Raw genomic sequence first — 22,471 nt, 5'->3', positions numbered from 1 at the left:
TGTGCAGTTCCCTTAGGGACCACTGCAAAAGATTTAGGACTACAGGTGGTTGGCAGTAAACCCAATTGGTAGCAGTCTGTACCACCCAGATTTACCTGGTAGCTGTGGCTGAGAAGTCAGACTTCTCTCAAGATGAGTTAGGCAGTGTATAGAGTATACACAATAAGTACAGAGATACAGTAGCACAAGCAAACACTGACCACAGCTTTGGTGTAAAAGTATATAATTATTTATTTAAAGAAACACTTGTACATTACACTAGCACAAAAAAGGTAAGTAAATCCAACACACAGTCACTATTATATATATACAACCCTAATTACTTATTAGACAAGTCTTAGTGAGAAACACCACTTATTTTCAGACCAAGGTGAGCGTTTAACATAAGATGGCACTCTAATAAGGTATAGAAAAAGGGAGGGAAAAGGCAAAGTTATGAAAGCACACAATTTCAATACCTTTCAAAGAACCACAGTGACGCAGGTTAGGCAAAGTCTACTGGAGAGCAGTTCAAATGCCAGGCCCACTCTTAGAGAGAGCAAGCGAAATGTGTCCAGGATCACACAGTGGGGTTATGCCCAAGGAGTCTTTGTAAATAGTTCACAAACGATTGAGATGAAGTCAGGAAAAGTTAGTTAACAGGCCCCGGGCTAACCCAGGTTAGAAAGTCGAGGATTTACTGTCACCCCGAGCAATCTTTTGCAAGGGAAGCCAGGCGGGACACAGTACCTGAAAATGGGAAGAACGCTCCAACGGGGGCAGTTGTTCCTGGCAGCGGTTGCAAGTCGGTGTTTTGTCCAGAGGAAGAGGAGGTCTCGACGTGGAGGAAAGCAGAAGGTTGTTGCACTGCCAGGGAAGAAACCAGCCGCAGAGTTTCCCAGCTACAAGGTAGTACCCTTTTCTTCGCAGTGGTGGTAAACCTTGGTATTCCAGTTGCCGGGGTGCTTGGCACAGGCAAGGCGGCCACAAGATGGTCCAGGAAGGCGAAAAGACGGGCAAACTGGTTATCCCCACCAGTCAAAGGAAGAAGACTCTCCGGGCTGGAGATCTCCTCTGTCGTCGGGAAAAGTGGTGAGACGGTTCAGCAGGGCTCCACCGGTGGTGTCGTCGTTGCAGGTCGGCTCGGCTTCTCCCTCCTTGGATTCTTTAGGTCCTGTGGCGACTTCTGAAGTTCCAGTCCGCAAAGCCCTGCTTTTATGCAGAAAACCCCCATTCATTCATCCTAGCTGTCACTCAAACATGCTAAGTGGTGAGCCGGACCACTTGGGCCAATCACACAAGAGTGCGACTTGAGTTGCCGAGGCAACTCAGTCCAGGGTGCCTAAACCCCCTCCCACTCCCTCTGTGGTACCCAGACAGAGTGGCACCACTTTTTGGAGGCTTCTGTGGAGAAGAGAAGTAGAACACATACAAAGTCAAAGGAACGCCTCATATCATGTCCAGGAGTGGGAGAAAAAGAGTCTCACTCTTAGCAGGAGAAAAAAATAAACCCCAAAGATCCAGCAAAGCTGCTGAGGGACTCACTAGGTTTGGGAAATTAGCCTTACAGAGAATTCTCCCTAACAGTGTGGCCATCTTGAAGAATTCCAACACCTTTGGTGGCATTGTGTTAAGGCTCACTGATTTTGGAAGGAGGTGCTGTCTCTAATTAGGGACATCACAGGTTCCTTGTTGCCTATTTGTTGGGGGCAATGGTGGATTCTGTCTGCCCGCTGAGGGACACCATGGTTGCTTTAATCATTCAGTTGTTGCTGGATGCGTGTATTGCCCTAGCTAGGATCTGGAAGTCTGCAGAGGGCCCTTTGATCAATGTTTGGTGGTGCAAGGTTTGGGAGATAGCTTTGGTGGAGAAAGTTTGTGCCATTGCTCAGGGCTGCCTGCCCAACTATGTTTCGATTTGGCTCACAATACACAAATTTAGTGAGAAATATTTCTCTGGTCCATCCGGTCTCAAAGTCAGCATACTTTATCGCTGCCTTGAAAATGGATGTTGTAGTCGTATTGAAAGCTGAGCTCTGCTTGGCGCTGCATCCCTTGCTGTGCGTTTATCTGCTTGTACTGTATTTGCTCCGTTAGGGCACTTTTCTTTGTTCTTCATGGTTCTTTTGATTTGTTATTGTTTTGTTTACTAGTTTTAAAACTGATAAAGTGTATTAAGTCCGGTATGGACTGTGGGATAAATATGACTCGACAGAGTGATTAGCACACTGGGGGGTGCTTTGAGGCAATTTACTGCTGTAAATGCCATTCTTTGTTTGCGTTAGGTCATTTATGTCAGTATAGAATAGAGTGTTCCTTTGTATGAAACTAAACGTTCCAAGTTACCTCTATGGCACTGAGTATTTTCGAGTTTCCCTAACTACTTGAACTGACTTTTACTTGATAAATCAAGAATCTGAGCCCTCATCAGGGATGTGAATATTGATTGCATCCCTGAAAGACCAATAGCCCTCTGAGCCCCCGGTGCGTCTCCGCACGTGGCTCCATGAGCTCAAAAGGTTGGTGGCAGCCTTTATCGGATTCCAAAGGAGTACAGCCTGTGATACTTCGGGAAAGTCCCTGTAGGGAGCCCCTGTGTAATTCCTGTGCAGTGTCCGACTGCCAGACATTGTTACAATGAGAGAGTGAGTGGAATAAAAATGTCGAATATATGTTCAAGGCTACTGCCTGCCTCGGAGAGTGAGGGCTGTAGTTGCAGAACCGCACTTAGAGGCTGGACTCCGGCATGAAGTGCAATATAAGAACCCAATTACAATATTTGTTTAATCTCAAACGTTTTCAAGGCGATTTAATTGAGTTTTCCAGGGTCTACAAATGCAGCACAGTAACTAAGTTCCCTCCACCAATGTCTCAATTCATGCATATAATTTCAACTTCCCTTGCAAGAGCAGAAGAATTCTATTGCACGGCAAGCTGACATCATACACCATGATGTATGACTTTAAATAGACTTGAAAGAGTGCCAGGTGAGTGTGAAAGATACTGACAAAAGATATGACGATGTAATCAAATATACTCTTAAGAAGCGAAACACTAAACTGAATCATGATACATTTATATATTATCCACAGTACAAGCAAGAGAACAACATTGCAGTTCACATTGTCATGACCCATTTGTGAATGATGTTAGGACACAAGCCTAAATCGACATCCGAGAGAAAGCCTGGGAAGAAGCCCATGAAAGATGAATGTGGCAGATTACCCAATGACTAGATGGCCAAGCAGAGCTGCAAAGAATGCAGCTTTGTTATGGAGAGCTGTGTTATCCCTTAATGGTTTGAGTTATTTGGATTGATTTGCCATGCGAAATTGTCCACCGCCAGCTAGGTTTTGCCAGCTGTCATTCGACTGGTCCGGTCGCCACATGACAAAACTATTATTTAACCAATTTAGTCACTCAAACACACAGTGGTTGAGAGCAGCGAGCCTGCTGTATCTTTGCCGGAATCGCACCTGAGTCACAGCAGGTCTGCCTGTCTACCCATCCGTATCCCAGACTGTTTCCTGGACATAGTATCAATGCCAACATCTTTAGGAAATCATATCTACTTTTGAAACTCATTTCTTCTCTCCATTACTTTCAAACGAATCGTTACTAGCTTACCGCAATGCAACGATATCTTCAAAATATGTAACCAAAAATTGTTGTTTAAATGTTTCCAAAGGAATGCCAGATCATTATCCAAACGTGACACTCGTATCCAAAATAATATATTACATATGAACCTGGGATTGCTTTGTGATACAAAAGGATGCTGCATGATGACACTGAAGAGATATTTAATGATATTTTACCACATAACTATAAAACACTGCCGGAATAAAAAATGGTGGAGAATTACTGTGCGCCTTGAAATACTTGTGTATAGGCACGTTATAAATGCCATATCATATCATTACTGGTTTGTATAATGATATTATTACCTTGAAAATCGTTCCATCCGAGTAGTACACAAATGTTGATCCTCTTCATGCCAAATGCCAGACCCCATGTCATGTCAATCAAGATCTGCTATAACTATATAGACCACCTCTGCCTAACGCCTACTTCATCGGCATTCTTACTGATTTTATTTCCCTAACAATACCGCAGACTCAAAACATGTATCCTGCCAGTGACTTTAATGTATGGCTATAGCAAACGGATGCCTAAAAACCCAATTGCTTTAACTTTATTAAAAAGTATGAATCTCACCCAGGTTTGGAACATAAGGTGTGGAATATCTGTGTAACACTCTGAAATCCCTTACTAGCGTCCGTGTCAATGGTTTCATCCTTGATTTTACAATATTAGTACGAGTTAAGGAATTGAGTTAATGAATTTCACCCAAGTTGAAAGTAAATCTCTTGCACATGGTGTTTATTGTCAGGCAGTAGTAAAGCAGGAATGCTTTTACCCTGAAGGACCGAAACAGGAGTGCTTAGTCCCAGAAGTGTGAACATTTCTTGAAGTGTTTTTTTATGCTGTGTTTTATAAAACTGAACCTAGAACTTAAAACGATAACCTTCAACTGTTGCTTTTCATTCCTCAGCAAGAGCCTTTGCTTATGAAGGGGGAAACTGTTGCCAGGACGGCACGCAAACACTGAAATCCGGAAAGCACTTGGATGACAGTTACATGGACAAAAGGACTCCAGCTGGAATCGATTTTGTTAAAAGAAGTGTCACTATTGCGGTAAGAGAGGGACAGAGGCTGATTTGTGAGTGCTTTTTTCTTTCATGGTCTGGTGCTAAAGTGACAGTTCCAATGCCGTGCTACTTAGCCACTTGTGCCGGACCCACAAATTGTTTCAGTTCCTGAGTTCACAGGGTAGTGAGACAGAGGAAGAAATGCATGCCAAGAGCTACAATAATGGAAACGTGAGAACATGAAAACAGCCTGATATTGATGAATAACCAGCATTGCACTAGAAAAATAAAAGTGTACTTAGAAATAAAATAACAAAAACACACAGGGCAAAAATACGATTTTTTTTTATCACTTTTGACGTCTCCGGTTGGGTTCCCATGCTTGGGGGTCAGGCAAGGGCTATCTGTGTTGACTGTCTTCTCCTGATGAGATCATTATTTCTGTTTTGGTTGGATTTAGTTTGAGGTTGTTGTCTGCCATCCAGGTGTTTGTCATTGAGGCATTTATTTAGGGTGTTGTCAGGGTCGTGGTTAGTTATCTTGATGAGTTGGTTGTCGTCTGAGTAGTTGTATGCTGTCAGTCCATGGGTTTGAATGAGCTTTATTAGGGGGCTCTGTTGAAGAGTGGGGAGCGGCTTGATCCTTGTGGTACGCTGTAGGTGATGTATTTTGTGTTTGATGTAAATGGTGGTATGTGGTTTCTTTAATTTCGGTTGGTTAGGAAAGATTCCACCCATACAAGACCAAGCTTTTAAAACCTGATTCCTCCAGTGTCTTGATTAGAATTGTGTGTTTTATCGTATCGAAGGCAGCTGATATATATGAGGGCTGATTAGGTGTTATCCGCCGTCATTTTTAGGTCGTCCCATATGGAGAGTAGGGCTGATTCTGTACCTCTCATGGTTCTGAAGCCAACCTGAATTGGTTGAGTATTTAGTTGGGTTCTACATGATTGAGTAGTTCTTTGTACACTTAGTTCTCCAAGATTTTCGCTGGGAATGGTAGATTTGATATGGGTCTGTAGTTAGTAGAGTGGTCTGTATTTCAGGTCTCATCTTTTTTTCATGTACACTGATTTGAATGACTTTGGTACAATTCATTAGTAGTTGGATGTAGAAGGCTAGTGTTCTGTGGGCGAGTAGCTTTTTGTAGATGTTCGACGGGCATTGGTCGCTGGGAGATCTGGCTATGTTGGTATCTTTTAAGTTTGCCAAAGATTTCCTCACTTATTGGTTCAAATCTATTGAGTGTTGTGTTGATTGTTGGGGTGCTGCTTTCTGGGAGGCTGTTGTTTGTAAATCCTGTTTGATGCATCGATGGCCTGCTGTATTGATTTTAGTTTTGCATTTAGATGGGCCATGATGCTGACGCAAAGGGAGGGTATGTTGCTGTTGTTGCATGAAGTTTTTTAATTTTATTTCCTTGATGACTCAAAAGATATCTTTTGTGGATTTGTTGCAGATTGGATTCTCGCGGCATAGTGTGCTTTCTTGGCTTTCAGCACTGTCGATTTGTACAGCTGAGTTTGTCATTGGTAGTTGATTTTGTCAATCTGGTTGTACTGCTTTCTCCATTGCTTTTCTAGTTTCCTCTGTAAACCATCTTGCTGTGACTTTTTTCGGTGTGGATTTGAAGAGTTTTAAGGGTGTTAGTTGGTCTAACGCGTCTGTGATCCAAGTGTGAAGGTTCTCTTCAACTGTTTCGGATGTCCTTTTATTTAGATGGAAGGTGTCTTAATTGGTAGTTTCTATTAGCTGTGTTAAAGATTGAAGGTCAAGTCTTTTACAGTTTATTTTGTTTGTCACCGGATGTTTTCTGTTTGTGGGCATCATGCAGCTCAGGATTTTGATTGTGAAAGGGATCATATGATGGTCGCTCCATATCATTGGTACCAGTGGGGTGGCGGTCGACAGTTCATCCCAGCAGAAATTTGCATCTAGTGTGTGTCCCACTCTGTGAATGAGTCCATTCACTATGTGTTTGAGATAAAGAATTTTCAGCAGGGTGCTTAGGGAGCTTTATGTGGTTTCATTTTCTCTTCGAACAAGAAGTTGAAGTCTACCAGGACAATTGTTATCATTATTTGTGGAAAGGTTAGTTATGGAATCAGTGAGTTTTGCATCAGAGTTAGGGTTATAGGTGGGTGGTCTGTAGGTCAGAATGAAAGGTAAGTTGAATTGGTCTTTGAACTTGAGGTTGACTAGGACTGATTCAGAGTCTTCTAATTAAAAATATAAATTCATTTTTTACAATGCACTTAATACCCAAGACCATTCACTAAGCGCAAGACCAGGATTTGAACCTGTGTTGATCTGCGTTGTATTGCTTCCAAGACAATTGCTTTTCTCTTGAGCTAGTCTCCCGGACCCTTCTTTGGGCTCTATCAGAGCCTTGGTGGTATTCTGGCGGTAATATCGGCAATGCAAATAGTGTTACCGCTAGGGTAGTGATGAGGAGGTGATGTGAGTTTTGTGTGCTAGAGATATTCCCCCTCCTTTTCCGGTTTCTCTGTTAGATTGCAATAGTTTGTAGCTATCCGGTATGGCTTCATGAGATCACTGTGTAGTTGTCTGAGAGACATGTTTCTGAGAAGAAAAGAGCGTCTGTGCCGCCTTTGCTCTGGAGGTCGTAACATTATGTTTGGTGCTTTACCATAGATCGTACATTGAATAGGCTGCAGTGTAGTGTTTGCAATTTGGCTTGTTCTTTGTTAAATGTACCTTCTAGTGTATCTTTGGGGGCGGTGTTCATTTGTCCTTTGACACTCTGTTAGGCTGGCCTGCTTATTGCCCATAGTGAAGTTGTGTCATCTGTCCCATAGTTGAGGAGTTCCATTCGGTTGCGTGATGGGTTTCTCAGTTCTGGGTCATTGTAGTTAGATGTTTGGTTGTCGGAGTGGTTCTTTTTCCAATCTCTGGTTATGTAAGTGATGTATGTGGTGAGGGATTGTATTATAGCTCTGGTTCTTATGGGGAAGACAGCGGGCACAGGAAGCACGGCACGTTTAGGCTGGGAAGGGGCACCTGGGCCTTTCAGTCAGGCAATGGAGGTCAGGCAGGGGTGAGGCAACTCCGATTTCCTCTGTGGTGACGCCCGAGATTTTAGAAATCGCACGTGATGAATGTGGCCTGCACGCCCAGCGACAAATGCCACGCATTCAAGGAAGCCTGCCTGGAACCATCCAGTGCTTCATCCCATGTCTGTACCCATACTAAGCTGAAGAAGGAAGACCCTGAACAAAGCCTTGATGAAGAAGATGAGGAAGAAGACTCTGATGAAAGCCAGGAAGAAGAGAAGAAGAGGAGGAAGAACCAGAAGAAAGACAAAAAGGAGATGAAGAGGATAGCGAGAAGAAGCAGGAGGAAGAAGAGAACTTGCCAGTTAGTCTCGGTGCTCCCCGCTTCTGCCTCAGCTCCTGCAGCAACAAGAAGGGATTAGGCCTGAGCGCCTTTGCCCACGCTCTCGCTGGACCACTCCAACTCCCCCATTGATACTTTCCTCAGACACATCTTGGAGAGTGCTCCTTGCTGCTGCAGTCCTACCAGCAGCATGCATTTGTTCACGCCCAAGGAAAGAAAGCACAAAGCATTAATAACAGGAGTGAAGAAACTCCTTGTCAGACACTAAGACATTTCACTAGCCACATCCAGATGACGGGTTTTCATGGATTTTGGTTCCTTTAACCACTGTGATATCAAGCCTTCTCCAACGGCGTGCAGTCTAACTGCCACATCTCCAAACCCCCTTGAACTGTCTCCATGTCATTGCTGGACAAGGCCTGGGGTCCTACCAAAGGATTCCTCCCCACAGAGAGGAAGGAAAACACCTCTTTAAGAGCAGGTACATAACACGTTAGGGCACAGAGGTTGGTTGTTGAGTGGCAGGGGTATGATACGCTGGTTTGTAACCAGATTCTCACTCTGTCTCTTAGATCATCGCAGAAGAAGGACTCAGTTGATGGCAGGAGGGTTCTATCACACACACACACAAGCGCACTGCTATTAGGAGACTAATTCTTTCTTATTCTGTTTTCCATCCTCATTCATTTGTTCTTCTTGAATCGGGACATATTTGTATTTGTGAATGTCTGTTGATGTGTCAAGCTATTCCAGCTATCAGCTCCCTCGGTTTGGGCGTTCACTGATGTTGGTAGGTCCTGTAGGTTTTAATTGTGCTGGTTATGCAGTAGTGTTGGGCATAGGAGTTTCCTGAGGGTCGTCGTGGTATGCTTCGGAACAGTTGGAGTTGTAGCTGGTGAGGTTGGGTTAGGGCGGAAGTCACACAGCTACATGGCAGGAATTCGAAATATCATGTAAAATATCAAGCTCTATAAAGAAGAGGTAGGGCGAAGTTGACCCAGGGGATATACAGCCATGGCTTATTGTATGTTAGGTTGAATTTCCATCTTGTGTGCAATTATCCCCATTTGGTGAGTTCCCCAGCACTTTTTGCTGAACTATTGATTTTTGTCTGACTCCTGAGTGATTGTTTCTCTGTGACTCTGGGAACCCTTTTTGGTAATTATTTATGGAGTCTGCTTTCCTCCATCTTTTTATGGTATCTGTATTTTACCACTGCAGCACACAGCACCTTCTGTGAAGTGTTGATGGGAGCTCCTTGAGCCTCCCTCTTTGACTTTATTTTATTGTTCTGGGCTAACAAGATGTTACAAGGCTAGAGGGATACTTTTTATACTACCTATGCTTTTCTTTTGTGAGATCAGCACACCCCACCTTATGTGGATTGCTGAGGTGATGCATGGCATCCCGTTTCTCACTTCTCCTGTAATGTTCTAGTTACAGTGGCAAGTCTGAGTGGTTGGTGTCAGTGGAAAATGTTTGACTGTTTTTTGAGAAACTTACATTACAGGTTGGTAAGGGACACATGGGCCAGCATTGACCTATAATGGTGCCTGTCTTCTTTTTCTGCCAACTCACAATGGCTTGCCCTTTCTTGAAACTTCTTCTGCCAACCTGGGGTGGGTGTGTGAGGGGTGCAGGTGGGAGTCCTGTTCACTCTTTTTGTCTTTGACTGGCTCCCATTGAGAAGCCCGCCCGAAGGCGCCAGTGTGTCTGGGTGGACAAGAATCTGGGAGGACACCGAAACTCCTCCGGTGTGTCTGCTTGGATCCAGTTCTGACTGGGTGCCTGACCCAAATTTGAATGTTGCATGCATGCTGATTGTCTGGGTTCCTGTATATAAGGCAAGGGTCTTGATGCAGAAGTCAGTCGACCACTGGAAGAACCATTCTGAAGAAGGAATGATGCCTGCAGCCACCCCCAGCGACCGCCAGAGCCGACTGAGTGACCGCTGCATCTCCAACCCTCTCTTCTGTGCGGCAGGGAAGAGCCAGACTTGATGACTTCCTTCCTTGGACTGGTGGGCATAATCAGTCCCGAGACCAGCTACAGTTTGAGCCGTCTCACAAAGAGCTGTAACCTTCCGGGCCCACAATCTTCAAATACCTGGCGACCTCTGGTACTGCTGCGGTGCATCGTCTCGTGAAGCGTGGTTATGGATGCAAATTTGTGGGTATTTGTCTGGGACTACAGAGACGCCACCCCGATCATAGAAGTTCCCTCAGCTGCAGCGTGGACCAAGAGAAGGAAGAAAGTCTGCAGAGTGACAGCCGTCACTGCTACAACGCCTGTGTCAAGCCACCATAATCTGGTGTCATGAAGATCAGCTGGGCACCCCTGTGACCGAGTCTGACCACCTGTTCCCGCCAAATGTTCATTCTTCAGCCACCAGGGCCAGAACCTGAAGCGAAGCTGCTATCGCCTAACCTTGGGGCCCCACCGGACACATTGGTGTACTTCATCAAAGAAGGCACTGTATCACTCCGGGGTCCTTACCTGGACAGTTTCTGTGTTGCTGTTCGCTTCTCCTGAGATTCTTGAGTCACATTGACCCAACCGAGTTCCCCCTTGCCTTAAAACATCTGTCCTAGATGCAGAAATCCTTCAGGTGTCCTCACTAGCCCCCCAAACTCTTTGAATCCAATTCCATTATCTACATGTTACGAAAAGTATCTTCTGAGAACTGACAACTTAGACAGCATCTGCCTTCCTTTGTTCTGCCACCCGCGGGTCACTTGTCCCCCAGAGCACCTATTTGACCAGACAGGGTTGGACTTCTAAAGTAGCGGCTTCCACAAAGTAATTAAGCTACCAATATTGCTATTTTTGTTTGAATCTTTTTGTTTTATTGGTAAAAAAAAAGAAACTTTTAAACTTTGACATCACAATAGCTAACACGTTAAGCACATTAAATAACCGAAATATTAGTCATAAAATAAAGGCGAAGATGAAGAGATGAAAGATCAAATTAAAAAACAAAAAATAAAAGAAACACACTAAAAGTGTTTTCTCCTTTCTTCTCCGTTTCCATATCATAATGATCAAAATGACAAAGACATTTTTTTAAGGAGAAGACAGAATCATTAACCATCCAACTTCCTGTCCATATGCAAAGCTCTAAAGAGCGAGGCGACTGCTATGACAATATAGGTAGTAGATCCCGATAAGCAGTAATTCCACATAGCCTCTGCACTTTGACTGTTCAACCTATTGGCATACTTTCTAAGTGCATTCTCTCTGACCCCTCAGACTGCAGAACATTGGAGTAACAAATGTTCTATTGCTTCACTCTGGTTTTTATCTTGGCAAAACCTACAAAAGAGGAATTCTTCGTTAGCCAGCTCATAACGCACCAGGATCTATTTCGTATGGATTAAGTTGCACTGATAACTCAAAAAGAGGAGCTGAGTACCGGGTAAATCGAGAGAAGGGGTGCCAGTGTGCCCCGCTTTGTGTGAACCCTCCTCAAATGACCTATTGAAGGATGCTGATGGAATGTATTCACTGTATTAACCCAATCTAGGTCGTAAAATGCTCGTTTTTACCCTGAAAGGGTTCCCAACCAATTCAGTGATATCGCTTCCACATTCTGTCATTAAGGCCAGACATAACTCAAGACCTTTTTCCCTACGTATTCCTCTGAGATCTTCAAACAATGATTTTTCAGTAGGTACCAAGATTTTCCTGTACAATGAGCGGTATCTCCAATACCTCCTAACTTTCAGGGAGGTAAGGCCCAAGTCAGATCATAAGACAGAGTTTGGAACGCAGGTGGGAAGACATAGTGCTTTCCTGCAAATCAAGGCTTCCAGAAAGGATAAATCCTCGACAATTGACATATCGTACACTTCAAACCCAGGATCTTCAGGCCACTTTTCCCTTTGTAACAATGAATAGCTGGTAAGATGGAAAATTGACCCTATCTGAAGTTGGTTCTACGCAACGGATTTGATAGTTTACTTGCGTGTGCAAGAAGCCAAGACTGAAGTGTTTTATGGTGTTTTTTGAGGCAATCAGGAAGCCCAAATAAAGAAGGGACTCCATAGTCTCCACTCGCTCAGCCTGAATCAACCACCTAAAGGACACTGATAGAAGAAGATAATTGCATCACTTTAGTCTTAATAGGATTGATGGAAAGAGTGAACTTCCACAAAAGTAGAAAATCCGTCAAGCAAGTGCTGCAGGAGTGCTATCAAAAATCAGGAAATCAGCGTAGCCTAGCCATAGTGGTCTAAGCTTATGAAGTTTTGGGGTTACCAAGGCATTTGGTTGTAAGTATTCACCTGTCAGCCGTAAACAAATTGAATAGGTGGAGGGCAAAAACTTGAGTGAGACAACTGGCCTTGAAGGTTTAAAGAAATTTGGATAGTCGACTGATCGTAGAGGCCCACTACCAATCTAAACAATCTAAGGGGTATCACTTTTGTAATTTATGCCACAGCAAGTCCCTATCAAAAGAGTCAAAAGCACTGTGAGGTCCACAGAAGGATTACTTCCTTTGGCCCATGCTTGATGCTAAAGACATTTAATCATTAAATCGTTGAGCGAGGTCCCCATGTTTTTCCCAAAGCCTATTTGCCATTTTTAAATGATCTCAGTTTCACCTGCCCCGGTCTCTAGATGCTGCAGCAGAATACAGGCAAACACCTTGCTGTTAGCATTCAGGGTCGCAATGGGCCTATAATTGCATGGATTCGATCTTACACCTGACTTACAAAATGGGAATAACGTGGGCCTGTGACCAAGTAGGGGGGAAATGCTCTGCCAACAGCACATGAGTAAACAAAATCGATAGATCCCCCGCCCAGGACATAGGGTCTGACTTAAATAGGTAGTTTGATAGTTTATTTGGGCCTGGAGTCCGAGATGGACTAATACCTTGGATTACTTCCAAAACCTGATATTAATGTTGTTTGTCGTGTGATGCCCTAAAGAGAGCCCCAGGTCTGCTGGCAAAGACCGCTTAGGGTGAGCGTAAAGAGATGCAAAGTGAGTAACCCAATCTGATTCAGCTACTGTGTTAATCAACCTGCCGATTTGATGGGTATCTGTATCATTAATCAGAGATCAAAATGCCCAGAAATTATTTATTGGAAAGGACTGTCAACATAGCCTCGGCATCCAACTGATCTCCTTGCGCCCGTGAAGCGTGTAACCAGTTTTTATTGGCATGCTAACCTTTGTTAATCACTTTTCCCCCCAAGCAGTCAGGGACATATCACTTTACATTTTCCTGATCAACCTTGTTAACTCTCTTTTCCTAATAACCAGGTTTTGACTATAAGCGTGGCAATGTTTCCTGGGACCCTGCCCACTCAGACTCTTCCTTGGTAACCTAACCTTGATTGTTTCTGCCACAAAACACTTGAAGTTGTCCATCGAGAAAGTGTCCAGCTGCCATTCCCAAGATGCTAAGGCAATACGTCTCATTAACTCGTCTAGCCAATGCTGGAGAACAGTTTCCCTGGCTGTTCAAAGACATTGCAGTCTGCCCATGAGAATGACACTTAGCCCGGCCCACCTGGACTAGTGTGTCAAAGTGGGTCCTCAGCAGTGAGCGGTCACTTAGATCTGTTCTAGTTATTTCAAGTCGGCAGCATTTATCCAAGAACCAGCTTCCCTCAAAAATAAAGCCAATGGTGGAATTAGAGAGGCCGGCCGTTAGACCAAGTAGGCTTAGGAGGTATATCTCTGGGCACCATCCCGTTTAACGGAAATAGGCCCAGTCAAAGCAAGCCATGAAGCTCTCCTTTCCCACTTATCAGCTTTCTCTCTTTGCTGACTCTTCCTCTGCCTCCCCTTTAACAGTGAATAGCCACCAATACAGTCTGAATTCAGATCACCAGCCACCAGAACATGCCCCTTAGGAGATCTGTTAAATCACTCTGTAACAAAAGATATTATAAATGCCAATCCATCGTCCAGTGAACACATACCCGGGTGCCTATATACGTTAATAATCAAAATATCTAATGGCACCTTCAACTGAATCTCAATATGTGTGGCCATGGTTCCAAAGGAGATATCACAAGTTGCCAGAACTCTAAGTTCAGGGCATAATCTTACTAAAGTCAGTAGGCCGCCATACTGGCAACCATACTCTCCTCGTCTAGCGCCTTGGAATGAAACATAGTAGCCATCCAGGGAAGGTGAAGACTGGAGCCAGAATTCCTGAAGGGCAATAATTGTGTACTTTCTCAAGGCTAAACACACCTGAGAGTTGTTCAATAAATGATTGTGTTCCCCTGAATTCCAAGTAACTAATGAAAAGCTACTAGGATCCTGAAGGCTGGAGCTCCCAGCCTGTTGAAACGCGATCTACTTTGAGGGTGTACCCAACAACCAGGACCAGTCGCGGCTTTCTTCCGAAGCCATAATTCTTCGCTTCAAGGACAGTACTTGCTTGTCCACGGAACCCCCTTCATCATTAAGGGAGGAGAACTTTGGGCCAAGCCAATATCTACTATCTGGCAAGGCACCCTCACCAGGTAACCTCTTGTGAATAAAGGCAATTCGATCAAAACCCAGCATTCTGAGGTTGTCTCGTTCCTTAAGAAGTATGTCTAACACCATTATTGATTTCACGAAAATCCCAACTCTGTCAGTTCTGTAAGGTTCTATAAAGTAGATCTGGTCCAAGTCCTTAGAGTTGATGTTTGATGAAACCAGAATCTCTCTTAAAATTTCCAGTATATTTGTACGGTTCAAAACCAAAGGGCGACTACCAGGAATCATGCTCTGAATCAGAATACTAAAAAGATTTGCTGTTAAGTGGTCTTCCTGACACAGACGCTGTGTCTGAGTATTTAAAGTAATTGAGCCACTCGGGCCTCTCGGATAGCGGTCTTGGGGTCCCCCTTCCTGCAGGTTTTTACTTGGAAAGATGTTAGAGGGGACAGATTCTGGATAATAGGTCCCTGAGATTCCCTCAAGCAAATTCCTTTGACTTTGAGGAACTGTTTGTTGAAAGACCTGCACATACGCCTGCTGAAGACCCATGGTACTTGTTGAAAAAAAACAGGTTGACCTTGATTAGCCCCCAAGGCTCGACTTACAAGTGGAGGGCCACTCACAGGCAGTTCTTTTGCAGGCATGAAGAGAATGGAGGGCTCCTCCTCCCGAATAGCCTCACTGGAACAAGCTATCACCCATCCTATAAAAGCCGACATTGCCCCTCCTGCATGCAACAAACTGGAGGCAACATCAGTTAATCGCCTCTGTACACCTGGCCTAATGGCAGATGCAGGAGCAGATTTAAACACAGGTTTAGCCAATGCCGCCTTAACTACAGACTGAGCAAGAAGGGAACATAGAAAAGTAGGTGCCACCTGCTTTTTTGATTGACTAGAGGAACAGTTTTTAGTTTTCTTCCCCTGCGTTCCTCTCTTCCGTCTATGTGAAGGAGGCTTCAATATTACCACGGGCTCTACTATCCATGCCAAATTCAGGATTTCCTCAATTGTGTCATCATTCACAAGAATAGCATCAGCCGTGGGTGGCTGGCACCCCTTATATGCAGATTGTGTATCTGCTTGATCCCCGGGTGCGCTTCTTTGCTTCAGAAGAGGAGGCCCGTGCCAGGCAGGTGAGACCCAGCCAGTGCATGAATGTCAGGCCGTTCCTTATATACTATTCCTCTGGGGCAGATGGTTGTTTTAGTTTTTTGTCTTCGTGTTAGGTTCCAGACAGTAACTCCATGACTTCTAGATTGCATGGATCATGTGCTAGACCAGTGGACCCCTCAGCCTCTCCTGGGTTCCTCTGATCTTTAATGCGAGCAACCAGAAATAATTTTTCTGCCAAGTGCAAGTTTACATGATCACATTTGAAGAGTAAGAACTCCAGGAGGACTGTGTTTGATTTAGTGTCTCCCTGTAGGCCCTCATATAGAGAGACCAATATAAACAAGACTTGATTTATTTCAGTAAAAAGCTGCTTCCCTCGAGCCCTCCTCCATTCATCTCATGATAGCAGAGAGACGTCTTGGAGGTAATAATGTAGGTGAGGGGGCTGAAAAGGATAAAAACAAATCTAACGCAGAAAGATGATGTCCATTTGTCTCAGTAAATTTGACATCAGGCTCAGGTCTGGAGGCGTGTCCACCTGGGTTAAATCAAGAGAAGACTTACACATAGTAGTCAGAGGTACCTGAGCATTCTGTAAAATCAGAGATTTTACAGTAACACCCACTGCCCTGCAAGTTGGTACCGGGCGCTGGATGTAGGGCTGCTCCTCCCACTGCCCGCCTGCCGCAGCAAATGTGTTTGGCGCATTCAATGGCTCTTGGGGCGGTGAGAAAAAGGATGTGATTCAAGTATTTCTCTGTTTTGTTGTAGCATGTGAGGCTCTCGTTGTTTGGAGATTCAAGGAAGTCTCTTCAGCCAAGGTAGATAATCCTTCCCCCGAGGGAGGGGGGAAGATGAAGGGTCATAACCGCTAGAATTTTGTAATTAGATCGGTTTGGAGCAAAATGGCAGCATAATTTTCCCTCCACTTCTGAGGTCATACATCTGCACCTTCTGGCCCAATCACAAAGCGACCTGATTTCCCCCCAAAAATATAAACTCAACAGCCCAAAGTTGCCATTTAAGATACAGCCAGACATGCGCTCAGAGAGCACACAAAAACTCACTAAAGTGAAATATCAAAAATAGTTCAGTCCTGACCTAGACATCCTAAAAAGGGAAAAATGGAATCTGGAATCCGTCTGGCTTAAACACCAAACCAAAGAGAACAAAAAGGGATGGAAAAAGGTAGACTCCATCTATGAAAGTAAAATTGTAGACATTAAGAAGAATTTCTTCAATCACGAAATAAAACAGGACTACAATATCTCCCAAACAATATTCAACATACTCAGACAACTTGAGAAACCTACAGCCCTACAAATCCCTTTATTTATTGGTAATTTTTTTAGGCGCTTATAAAATTAACAACAACTGTTCCAAAGCACCCACAGGGCAACAGGGTGGAGAAAGGGGAAGGAAGACAATAAACAACAAGATAAATAATTGAATTAATAGTACAAACAAATAATGAAGAGAACAGGGAGGGTAGACAAACCTACTATGCCTTGTGAGTGTTCAGAATGTGCGAGTGCAGAGGGGAGGGGAGTAAGGGATAGGTGCTGTGGTGCTCATGGAGAAGTGCTCAGGGTGAGGTGCTAATAAGAGCAGAACGTAAGTGCAACCTCCCGAGGGGAGGGTGAGCCTAAGTAAGTGCAGTAAATAGACAGAGGCTGGGATGAGAGATGTGGGGGCCCCCGAGGATACATAACGGCCCTGCACATCAATCAGGCTACTGTATGATTAGCAAGGAAGAGAGGAGGAGAGGGAAGAGGTAAAGAGAAAGGTCTTGAGGCTTTTTCAGAACTTAAGGAGGTCCTGCTAAAGACGCAGAGGGAGTCTATTCCACAGAATGGAGCCCGCCAAGGAAAGTGATCGACCACCAGCTCTCTGTTTAGAAAACCGCTTCACACGCACGGAGTGGGTGCCAGAGGAACTCAGGAGTCTAGAAGGGGAGTATTTTGTCAAGAAACCTTGAAGATCGAGTAGTCCCTGGCCCCAGATAGCCTTGTGGATGATACAGAGGTATTTGAATTTAATCCGTGCTGAGACCGGGAGCCAGTGAAGGCATTTTAGAGCAGGAGAGATGCTGTCCCTGGGCGTAAGGTCAAGGATAAGTCTTGCTGTCCTATTCTGGGTCAGCTTGAGGGGTTGCAGAGTGGACGAAGGAAGATTAAGGAGGAGGCTATTGCAATAGTCTAGCCTGGCGAGAACCAGAACACGGGTAACATTGAGTCTCTGGGGAAAGGCGAGGAAGGGTACAGTTCCTGAATATGAGGGATGAAGGAAGGGGAGGAATTGAAGATGACTCTGAGATTCCTGGATTCAGAGCAGGGGGCTAGGGGGCAAGCCCATGGAGGAAGGCCAGAGTGAAGGGAAGAAGTCGGGAGCAGGGAACCCAATGGGGAGAATCTCTGTTTTGCTGGCATTGAGGCAGAGGTCATTAGCAGTGCACCAGGCATGGATGGCAGAGAGGCAGTCAGGGATGAAGGAAGGTGCAAGGGAGTCAGTAGGAAGTTTGAAGAAGAGTTGTGTGTCATCAGCATAGCACTGGAAGTTGGGGGGAGGAAATGAGGCATGCCAGCAGATAAAGGTATATGTTAAAGAGCCACGGTGAAAGAATGGATCCCTGGAGGATGCCAGAGGTGGAGAAAAAAGTAGGAGAGGAAAAAGGGCCCATAATGGTTTTGGAGGAACGGTCAGTTAGGAAGCAGTTAAACCAGTCCAGTACCTGCTTTCCTTACAACCATCCATGACACCCTAGTCGTACAGCCTGCCTTTCAGACAAAAATACTCAATGCCAGGGAGATAATCAAAGAAAAAGGACCATTGATGCCATCAATGCTAGACACAAATAAGATCCCTCTGCCAATAGACCGCAAATACTCCAATCAACCTCACTTCTCCTTTTCTGTTGTAACCACAACTGATTGGAAAAACAGTCAACCATGAGACCCACCACATGTTCAGAAAAAATACTCGCCTCCCAAAATCATTTTAGACCACAAGAACCTCTTTGTTCCGTTCCTCACTAAGTTTGTGAATGCCTCTTTTAGACACAGCAAGGTGCCTAAATCTGATCAAAACTGTCTCAGTTACACCACTTCCGAAAAAACCTAATCTCAACCTCAAAGACCCAAATAATCTCAGACCAATAACTAACTGCAATTTTCTTCTTAAGATATTGGATAAAGCTGCATATTGCAATTTCAATCCTTTGTAGAATCAAACAACATCCTAGATGACAGGCAGTTAGGTTTTCGACCTAACTACAGCACAGAGCCGGCCCAAGTGAACCTCCAGGCACACGTGTTCAAAATCAGATGAAGGGAAATATGGGCTTCTGATCCTTTTGGACTTATCAGCATCCTTCGACCTTGTGGATCAAGGCCTTCTCCAACAAGCCCTCTGCCAGCTGGGCCATTGTTCTGCAGAAGCTGCTGACTGGTTCCTCTTCTTTTTGTCAGCACGGGAGTCTAGAATTCAATGGGGTCAAGTATGCTCAACCACAGCTTCCGTGTTGTGTCTCACAGGGGGACAGTTTGTCATCTATACTGTTCAATCGCTATATTAGGCCCCTCTGTTCTCTCCTAGAAAATCTGCAAGTGTTTTTCAGTAACTACACGGATGATACGCAGTTGGTCATAGAAGCCACCCGGGACCACACTCTTGACTACCCTATCTAACATATACCAACACATTGAGGCCTGGATGTCATCCAACTGGCTTTGCCTTAACGGCAATAAAACAGAGATACTCATTTTCGGGTCAAAAAGCACCTGGGCAAAACTAAGCTCCAACTATGCAAGTTTCCAAATAGGAGCTAACACCATCAAAGTACAAAATAAGGTTAAAACCCTGGGGGTTATGCTGGAGGACTCCTTGAATGCGGGCGCTCACGTTAATCAACTGGCAAAAAAACTGTAACTACCCCCTCTGTCTCCTGAAAAATATCAGCCCATACATCACCAAAAATAATAGGGCCACCATTTTCCTTGCTACCATCCTATCGAGACTGGACTATTGCAATTCCCTACTAGTTGGGGCCTCGATCTCCAACATAAGAAAATGCCAAGTACTACAGAACAATGCTGTACGCATTGTCAATAAATTAACCAGACAGGAACATGTCTCAAACCATAGACAAAACCTACATTGGCTGCCCACACAGGAGCGTATTGACTTTAAAGTCATCACCCTGGTCCACAAATGTGTGAATGGGGCCGCCCCAGAGTATCTGAAATCACTACTCCCACAGTACCGCCCTTTGAGAATGCTACGGTTCTCAAATAAGAAACAGATCCCATGCCAAAAATTCAAGTGCACTAATGGCCCAGGAAGGTCGTTCCCGGTCAAAGCGGCAACACTTTGGAACTCACTCCCCACCACTGTGTCAGGGGAACCGGAACTAAGAACATTCAGGAAATCCTTAAGAACTCTGCTATTCAAATAAGTCAGCCCCTCCATCTGCATCTTGCTTTCGCTGTCTGGTCAACTTTATGTCTTAGTCGCATTGTGTTTACGTGCTCCTTCGTGCCCTGTTGCCTGCGGGCTTTTGGCGCGCTATGAATAAATAAATATTCAAAGTCGTACCGTTGCAAACAGAAAACAGGAGAGGGAGGTTTAGGAGATTTAACGCAGCAGTATCCCAGGGTACTTCGGGGACTCACTCACCGGCTATTGTCCTCGCCGCTGATATTAGCTCCCCAGCGAGCGATGCAAGGCTCTGTCCTGGTCCCAGTTCCAGCCACCCAGCAGTCCAAACACACGAAACAGTATCGCACACCAAGCTCTCTGCGCCGGTGTTAGGGTTTTAAAGTTAAAGTTCCTTCTCCTTCCACAAGTTGAAACAGTAACAAGACTTGAAGCAAAACAAGTCGTAGTACCGTACAAGTTTTGCAATCTCGAAACACACAGCGTCGCACACCGCGCGCTCTCTGTGCCGGTGTTTGGGTTTTAAAGTTAAAGTTCCTCCTCCTTCCACAAGTTGAAACAGTAACAAGACTTCAAGTAAAAAAAGTCGTAGTGCTGTGTAAGTTCTCCAACCTCGAAACACACAGCATCGCACACTGCGCGCGCTTCACTTCGTTAAGGTTTTAAATTTAAAGCTCCTCCTCCTTCCACAAGTTGAAACAGTAACAGGATTTCAAGCAAAACAAGTCCTAGTGCCGTGCAAGTTCTGCAATCTCAAAACACAGTATTGCACACTGTATTGCTATTTAATTAAATGTTGATTGATGAATGATTTTCTAACCTGAAGCTACTCTATACATACCAGTTTCTCATCTAAAGGTCTACTATTGAATTGAGCATTGCAACAGCAAATATCTACTGTGTATATATATTTCTGAGGCTTGTGGAATCTGCTTAGATAACATGCTGTGCATAGGCCGACATCTAGTGGAAGCTGCGGAGTATTACAGTTTGTTTTTCGAAACTCGAAAAGGGCGTCGACACAGTGCGTGCCAGTAACACTATCCCTAGTGTGACGTCCACTGTACCCATGATCCCTCACGTGTCTAGGACCCTCAGATTGTTTTTTTCCGCCAACCTAGTCGGAAGCATTTCGCGGAGTTCCCTGGCCTTAGCCATACTTTTGCTAAATATTGTTAAATTTACCAATTTCTCCGCCCCAACGTCGAGTCACCGAACTTCCACACTCGACGCCGGCCAGGAGAAGAATTGGACCGTCGACAGCTGCACGACAGATTTGGGCCTTGGAAGGCCGCTGGCCTCGGCCCTGCAAGTAGGGAGAGTGGGGGGTGGACATACTCTACACTCTTTTGGTATATAGGTACATTCTTATATATTCCTACACTTACAAGCCCGCTGCCACAAGGTGCATATGGAGGGTACCCCTTTCCAATTCTGCCCCAGGTGCAACCGCAAGTACCCTTGGGTCGACAGGCACGCCACGTGCAATCTCTGCTTGCTGAAGGACCACCCCGAGGCGAACTGCAGAGCGTGTAGTAGGTTTAAACCCAAAACACTTAAGGACCGTTCGATCAAGCGTTGGGCCCACCACGCCAGGCGTCAAGAGGCCATGGCAGTGGAGGGCGCCTTCAGCGATGGCAGCGATGCCGTGCTTTCGGACGGCAAGGGCATTATGGCGTCGAAAGACAGCCGAGCGCAAGTCCCCGACCTCGGAAGGTCGTCTGGCAGGGCGGCTATGGGGAAAACCCCCGGCGACGCAAGCGCTTCCCACAGCACTTCCACAAAACACATGAAGTCCAACCGGGACTCGATGCGCACGCGGAAAGAGGCACATAGAGAACGGTCCGAATCGGCATCCTCTGGGCGTTCTCGATCAAGATCGCCGCATGACTCCAGGCAATCATCCACTGTTGCCAAGAGTGCCTCGCTCCCCAAGGTAACGGAAGTTCGATCGTCGGAGGACGAAGCCGACTTCCATCCCCAGACTGCACTCCAGGAGTCGGCGCCCGCATACCGCGTTACGGCGGCTCCCGAACCCCTATCTCCACACTCGAAGGATAGGGACACTACCCCCGAACCTCGACTCCAGGCGTCGAAAGGCTCCGAAGGGGCGAAAAAACAGGGAAAACACTCTTCCACTCACGGGGAGGGGGAAAAACAACAAAAGAAGCAGCCTCTGCCTACTTCCACACCTTTAAAACACTCCACTCCTCATAAACAGACAGACAAGTCCAAGTCTTCTGCTATCACAAAAACCCCTACTCAGACCACCAAGTCTAGTCAGGATAAGTCAGAGCAACTTCCAGAAAGAGACATCCCCAGTTCTAGAGAATGGTCTAGTGATGACATAGACAGGGTCATGTCAAGGATGTCATCATTGGCAGATTTCTACGCAAAAAACCCTGAACACTTTCTCTCTTATACTCCCGACGGGTCAGCACCATCAGGCTCTAAGGATCCTATACCTCCAAGTAAAAAGTCC

At 45.2% G+C, this 22,471-nt stretch overlaps 2 protein-coding genes across 4 annotated transcripts in view; one reads left to right on the top strand and one right to left on the bottom strand.

The window, feature by feature from the left end:
• Window positions 1–22,471, top strand: part of CPAMD8 (C3 and PZP like alpha-2-macroglobulin domain containing 8) — a 1,947,746-nt gene that overhangs the window by 876,307 nt on the left and 1,048,968 nt on the right. For both annotated transcript variants that reach the window (XM_069649211.1, XM_069649210.1), the window contains exon 22: window positions 4,535–4,677. In XM_069649211.1, the coding sequence (XP_069505312.1) occupies window positions 4,535–4,677 (143 nt within the window). The remainder of the gene's footprint in view (window positions 1–4,534; window positions 4,678–22,471) is intronic.
• LOC138571718 (uncharacterized) overlaps window positions 1–22,471 on the bottom strand; it is a 662,275-nt gene that overhangs the window by 269,872 nt on the left and 369,932 nt on the right. The gene's annotated exons all lie outside the window — the stretch shown is intronic.

Source organism: Ambystoma mexicanum, chromosome 1p (genome assembly GCF_040938575.1).
Source record: "Ambystoma mexicanum isolate Mex_15411 chromosome 1p, UKY_AmexF1_1, whole genome shotgun sequence".
Lineage (NCBI taxonomy): Eukaryota > Metazoa > Chordata > Amphibia > Caudata > Ambystomatidae > Ambystoma > Ambystoma mexicanum.
Note: the sequence above shows the minus strand (reverse complement) of the source record. Positions and strands in the feature narration are given on the sequence as shown.